This window comes from Hipposideros armiger, unplaced genomic scaffold (genome assembly GCF_001890085.2).
Source record: "Hipposideros armiger isolate ML-2016 unplaced genomic scaffold, ASM189008v1 scaffold_573, whole genome shotgun sequence".
In the NCBI taxonomy this organism is placed as follows: domain Eukaryota; kingdom Metazoa; phylum Chordata; class Mammalia; order Chiroptera; family Hipposideridae; genus Hipposideros; species Hipposideros armiger.
This window is the reverse complement of record NW_017731923.1, coordinates 918,586-925,529: the sequence shown is the minus strand read 5'-3', so window position 1 is coordinate 925,529 and position 6,944 is coordinate 918,586. Positions and strand designations below refer to the sequence as shown.

The window sequence follows — 6,944 nt, the reverse complement described above, 5'->3', positions numbered from 1 at the left end:
GAACAAAATAACTCTTGGACTTCGTTTTTATCCCTTTAAAAGGCATTTAAATCTGTGACTCAATTCCTTTCCTTTGAAAGCATGAGGGGATTTTATGACAGAGAGACTTTGGTTTCGAATCCCAGAGTGCCTCTCTTTTATTCCTTTCTCCTCTTTCGATCAAGAGGGACTGCCACACGCGAGAGGGGGGCAACACAAATGGAGTCCAGCGTTTGGTTGGAGCACTTCCCTTACCTTCTAAGGCTGACGTTCCAGAATTTTTATTTTCTTCAGCAAGCATGACTTCCTCTATATGGAAACAAATGGTTTAGTAAATTATCTGTAAATGTCAAAATATTTTGCAAAATATTAATCCCTCAGGGACGCCTCTGGCTGCGGGGCCTCAGAGAGAGGGGAAAGATTTCATAGCTGGGAGCAGGCGCCAGCATCAGAGGGACATCCGGGGTCATGGAGAGAGCACCCGAGAAACATCAGAAGGGAAGGGAGCTCTTTTGTGAGGGGGCGCTTGAGGGTTGACTAGTCAACTTCAGCTCTGTGGCAGCTACCCTTGTTCAGGAGGCCACCCGTGAGAAGAAGAATTGATCTTTTTAACAAAAATCTCCTAAATTGATAGGAATGACACATTTCCATTTCTGTTTTTTTCTCCTCTCCAGGTTCCTGTCTTTCCTAACCCCTTAAACCTTTTCTAGCACTGGTTTCTTTTGTCTGTAACATACCATCTGCCCGCTCATTCAGGAGGTGACAGAGGCCATGTTTTGGGCTCTAGCCTGTCTACTTCTTTAAGGAGAGGAAGATGCCTAAATGCCTAAGCACCGCCAGAGAGAGGAGCAGGGCTGGTGGGATCGCTGCCTCCCATCCCCACCACTCCATCCTGCCTTGCTTGAGCAGAGCTCGAGCTGAGGAAGCTTCGGCCCATTGTGAATTTGTCCCTGTGACATTGGGTTTTGCCCATGTTCTGTTCCTGGCACAGAGCTCCTAAAAGCCTTGGAATTTACTGTCATTTGTGTGCTAATGAATGAGTCATTGTGGGGGAGGCCTAGATAACTGAAAAATGAGGGCAGGTCACCAGAAAAACCAACCTCAGGATTACAGAGTTACAGCTTGCAGCTCCATCCCTCCATTAAACAGAAATTATTTAATCACCAATGGCCAGTGATTTAATCAGCCATTAGGTTCCTATGTGATGGAACCTTTATAAAAACTCTAAATGACAGGGGTTCAGGGAGCTTCTGGGTTTGTGAACACACAAGGTGCTGGGAGAGTGACATGTCTGGAGAGAGCATGGCAGCTCTGTGCCCCCCAACCCCTGCCCCTGCTCCACTTCTCTCTTCCATTTGGCTGATCCTGAGGTGCATCCTTTTTAATAAGCTGGTAGTAGTAGTGCGTATAGTTTTTCCCGAGCTCTGTAAGTTCTACTGAATTATCAAACCTGGAACCCAGTGAATTTGTAATGACCCCGCTGGTGGCTGGCATCTGAAGCGGGGGAGGGTGGGCTTGTGGGACTGAGCCTTTAACCTGTGGGGCCTCCACTAACTCTGGGTGGCACTTAGTGTCGGAACTGAACTATTGGATTCCCAGTTGGTGTCGGAGAATGGCAGGACTCGCTGGTGTCAGAGTGACATATCTGGTTGTTGGTATTTGGAAAAGAACCCTTGGACTCTCCTCTCAACCGCCTCAAAACCAGCCCTGTGCTCTACAGACGAATCATCATGGGTGCGGTGCTCTTTTCTACAAAGACTCCTTAGAATAAGCCTCACTAACATCCCTCTGAACTTGCCAACAAAATAGCCCATGTCTGGGGGGATTCAGAGCCTCCTGTCTAGAGTGATGGGGGACTAGGTTTTGATACCCACGGCCACTCTGCCTGTAACAGACCAGGTCAGTGGTCTAAGCAATCGTTGCCGAAGATTCCAGCTACTGGGGAAAGGCTGCAGCAGGCCCTGTTAAACGATGGTTTAATTTAAGCACTTGTAACAAGTACAAGGACAAGCAGAAGAGGGTAAAGTCATTACCACAATTCCACCTGCATAGAAAAGTGAGAGCATATAACGTATTTCCCAGGGAGGAGGACATTTTGAGGCTCGGAGGGGACTGTGCAGAATGGCCATTATACCAAGTCATAATGTTTAGCTTTCTTATTTAAGTACAGCCTCAGGCGAAACTCTAAGTTAACAGGTTTGGTGTTATGGGTGGGATGTTCCTTTATGCAGACATTAAAGGGTTTCACAGTCATTGGACAGCACATGTTTGAGGGCGTCCTTTTAAAATTAGGTACTTTCTAAAATGCCTCATAGTAACACGAATGACCTTGGCCAGAGTCATGTTTGCTATGTACAGTGTCTGGGCTTTGGGGTAGGCAGATCTGAGGACCCCCAAGGTGGATAAAGGTGTGTAGTGCTGCTGAGTTTCTCTGGGAAGTGCTCAAGGGCTCTGGATGTGCTGAAACCGCGCCCCCCCCCCTCCCCAATGCCTTTGCCAAGTTCGCTTTCGATCTTGAGCATGTCTTTCTAGGGAAATGTAACCCATATGTCTCTGATTCACTCGCGCTCCATTTGTAAAGGGAAGGGCCAGGAAGTACACGTTGACGTCGTCGCAGTGCGTCTTTTTTTCTTAGAAGGAGGAGAGAGCTGGCTTTGCCAACTGGAAGAAAGTGCAGCCATGCAATTCTGCGTGTATTTAAAAAGCAGAGCCACAAAGAGCAAGCAGCATCTGTGCCGCCTGACCCGGAGTGGGGACCTGGTAAGGGCGCGAGGGTTCTCTCCCAGTTCTGCCGCCAGCCCGCTTGCTAGGGTGGTCTGTCAGATGGCTCCTCCACCCAGGAAGCCAATGACAGTTGGAACTTCAAGCTGCCTGCCTGGCCTGGCAGCAAATCTGCTCAGTAGAGCTGAGTTACCATTCCGGGAAGGGGGTGGGGGGCGATATCACGTTCACCTCCACACAAGAGCCTCAGAGGAGAAAGGATGAAATGGAAGTGCAGTCGACACTCATGGCTCACGCTTCCAGAGGAGGCAAAGAAATGCTGAGTCCCAGGTGTGTGTGTGCGTGTGTGTGTGTGTGTGTGTGGTTTTTATGTGGCTTTGAAACCGCATTTCAATCACCCATGCTCTCTCACCCCAGACAGAGAATCAAAAGTTAACCCAGAGCTGAGAGGGAGTGCTTTGTGTGTCGGTGATCCGAATGAGTGTCACAGTGTCACTGCAAAGCTCAGACAACTAAGCACCAAATCATATTCCAGATTTTTCCTGGGAGACCTCACATGTGTGCTATGCTTTCTACCAGGAACAGAGAAAAGATGCTATCATGTGTACTTCTTTTTTATTAAAAAATTTTACTCTTTGCTCAAGAAGAAAATGAAGATATATAACGCCAATGCAATCCAACCTTTAAACTAGTAAGAAAAGCAAAGGCGACCTTTTCACTGACAGAAGTGGGGCGACCGCTGCCCCTCGTACACAGCTGTCCCACAGTCTAACTTGAACCTGATGGCTCCGTGGGTGAATGAAATCATGACAGGCTTGGACCTAGGCTCAGGGAGCTGGGCAAGAATCATTCTTGATGCTAAGCCACAGAGGAAGGACCTGACTGATGACAGCTCAGGGAATAGGAGAACCCAGTTCTCGCCACCATCTATTACCTGGCTTACTGAGATGGCCACGCAGTTGGTCTCCCTCCTTCTGGTCGGGTCCTCTTATTGTCTATTCTCAACACAGCAACCAAACGTTCCTTCAAAATCTTAGGTCCCTCCTCTGTTCCAAACCCTCCTGTGGTGCCTGCCTCACCCACCCTTACAGTGCTGGCCATTCCCGATCTGCTGCCCACGCCCCTCATGACTGCCCTCACCTGTCGCCTGCCCCCTCTTCCTTACTCACTCCCCCTGCCTGCTCCTGGAGCACTTCTGGTCGCTCCATAGTACAGCCTTGGCATTGGACTGTTCCTCCCGCTCATCTTCTGTGGCTCGCCCCTCTCCTTCCCTTTAAGTCTCTCCCCCAAATAGGCCTACCTTGACTCCGCTATTTAAAACTGCAACTTCCCCTCCACCCCAGACCCTACCTGGGTGTTTTCATTGTACTTATCACCTTATCGCCTTACAAGTTACTTATTATTTTGTCCATTGCTGCTTTCCCCAACTAGAGGAGCCCCACAAGAGTAGAGCTTTGGCTCATTGCTGTACCCCAAGTACTTGAACAGGACCTGGCATAAAGGGAGCACACAACAAATATGCGTGGAATGAATGGAGTGTTAGTAGTAGTAGTAGAAGTGCAAAATATCACCAGCCCAAAGTCAGCTCCAGGACCAGGTTATGTCACCTTTCACTCAGTTCACCTGGCTAAAAATGCCTGCCTCACGAACGGTGTTTGGTAGGAAGAACAGGGACTGTTCAACGCCAGAGGAAGAAAGTGGGAGCAGCAGGGTACCCCAAAAGCAAATGAGGCCATCTAGAGCTTCTCCGTCCTCTTGAGGAGGCTGTCCCTTTGAGTGGAAGTATCAGGAGTGAGAAGCGGGGAGTCCCTGCCATCTGTGCAGCCCCCCTCCACCAGCCTCCCCCAGCCCACCAGGCCTTACCTGCTCTGTCTATCCAGGCACGGTACCCGTTCAGTTCCCGCTCAATCTGCTGCTGGCGTCGCAGTTTCATGAACGCTCTCCGGTTCTCCACTCGCTCTCTCTCTTTGGCAAATTCCCTGTGGGCAAGGAGGGTAGGATTCACTAGGTTCAGACAGTGCCAGCACTAAGAAGGGGTGAAGCAGAAGAGAGTGTTTGAGCAGGCACTTCTGTGCACCCGTTCCCCTTTTCTTTGGTCCCAGACTGCAACTCTGATTTCCCTAAAATGTTGCACAGAAGAAAAAAAAAAAAAAGAGTTGCATAGAAACGCACCCCATTCGATCTCCCACAGGAAGCCTTCCCAGGTCAGTTTCATTCCAGTCAGCCCTCACACCCTCTGCTTGCTCTGTTTTGAAAGGGATTTTCTTTGTCGCGCGACAAACTAAGGTTTCAAAATGCTGTGTTCTGTTCCCTTGGCCCTCCGAGGGCACAGCTACCCTTTATGCTTTTAATTACAACCGTGATTAATGCAGACTAACCAATGATTATATGCCAGCCCTGTATGAACTTTTTCACACCCATTAACTCATGTAATCCTCACACCACCCTACGCAGTAAGCGCTATTAAAATTCCTGTTTAACAGTTGGGGAAACAAGGCCCAGAGAAGAGAAGCAGCTCGCGGAGGTCGGCGCTCTAACCACAGCGCTGAGCTTCCTCTGGGGTCCTGTGTCCTGTGCTGCTCTATAAGGGCTGCCACTGAAAACCAATGACATCGACGCCACAAAGGCCTGAAATGGTATTTGATGGCTGGTAGAGGTTAAATGAAAAAGGGAGGAGCGTGAGAAGAGCACCCAGCTCCAGCAGACAGACAATGGGAAGGTGGGGTGGCACGGAGAGGAGATGGCGAGATGAGGGAAAGCAGAGGGACAGGAAGGAGACAGAGCCTACTGCCAGGCGCAGGGGACCAGAGCCACTCTGTGGCACAGACGATGAAATGACCAAAGCCCCATGGGAAAAGAAGAGAGAAGAGGAATGAAGGCTCCCTGGCAGAGAGGAAGATGATCAAATTCAGTGGGTGAGCACACAGGGACGAAGGAATAGTCATTTGCTAATAGTCGACTCCCCTACCCCCGCACCCCCGGAAATCACTTCTCCCAACGCCCTTCTCATCAGCAAACACCCTTCCAGGCTAGGATGCCCCTTGCTAGTGTAGCAACCTCCCAGCCATGGCCCAGGCACTCTCCTACTGCCCTGGAAGCTGTCCACTTATTCAAGGGGCTCCCCGTAAACAAACAGGTGCAGCTTGAAGATGAGCTGCCGTGGGCCCTCTCAGCTACTCACTCATGTCCAGGAAGGAAGAAATGAGCGGGGCTGAGGGACGTGCCCCAGCCCCTGTGCAGGGGAAGGGGAGGTGCCTCGCCCGGGCCCTCCAGCCAAGGTAGAGCTGGGCTCCTTAGCACAGGCACTTTCTAACGGTCACCGTCATGCTGAGGCACGGGAATAGGCACACTGGAGGGAAGAACTCTCCTGGGCGTGGCTTCAGGTCAGTGGGTTCTACTCCAGGTGTTGCGCGGGAATGGAGAAGGGGAGAGTCAAAATGAAGAGTGCCAGGGCCAGTGAGTGACAAGGTTACAGAAGTCAAGCCCTGGGGTAACCTCCTTTCCCCACCTTTGGTTAAGGATTTCAGCAATTAGAAAGTAACAAGGGCCTGGCTTGGTTCATGGCGTCGCAATTTACCAAAGTTCTCACCTTTGGCTCTTGGTTGTCTTTCTACCCCCTCCCCCCATCCAATTAGTGCCAATGTTTGTTGGTTCTCTCTGCAGCAGGGCACTAGACACACCCTCCCTATTCATCCTTCCTGCCTTGGTCCAGGACCTCATCCTTTGCTGCCTGGACAATTGCAGTAGCATCTACCTGGTCTCTCAACCACCTGCCTCTCTTCCCTGCACTTCCTCCATCTCACAGCTATTCGAGTTGCCTTTCTAAAACATGCACTGGGTCTGGTCACTTCCAAACCTCAAACAATAACCATAGTGAGTAATATTTGTGGAATACTTTCTAATTTCCAAGTGCCTTCATACATTTTGCTCATTTAATCTTTACAAGCATTTTGAGAAGTGTAACAGGTATTTTTCATCCTCAATTTAGAAGTTAAACAACTGTGCTCAAGTTGAAGAAACGGAGTCAAGATTGGAACCCAGACCTGTCTGTTCTCAGAGCCCAAGCTCCCTGTGCCTGCATCATCTGCCCATATGTGTATGCTGCTTTATCGTTTCATACGTATGTATCTTAATTTTCCACCTATGCCCTGGGGGAATCCAGGAAGCTTTCAAGCAAGACCTTGAAAAAGGAGACTTTTAAGCAGGTTGTGACCAGAGGAACCCAATAATCCTTTAGCATCCAG

The 6,944-nt window shown here is 49.8% G+C and overlaps 1 protein-coding gene across 1 annotated transcript in view; it reads right to left on the bottom strand.

Annotated features, from left to right (window-relative positions):
* The window catches only part of CACNA1E (calcium voltage-gated channel subunit alpha1 E), a 536,284-nt gene that overhangs the window by 82,684 nt on the left and 446,656 nt on the right, over nt 1-6,944 (bottom strand). The window contains exons 13-14 of the mRNA XM_019624043.1: nt 4,564-4,679; nt 235-288 (exon numbers count right to left, since the gene is read on the bottom strand). Coding sequence (XP_019479588.1) covers nt 235-288; nt 4,564-4,679 — 170 coding nt within the window. The remainder of the gene's footprint in view (nt 1-234; nt 289-4,563; nt 4,680-6,944) is intronic.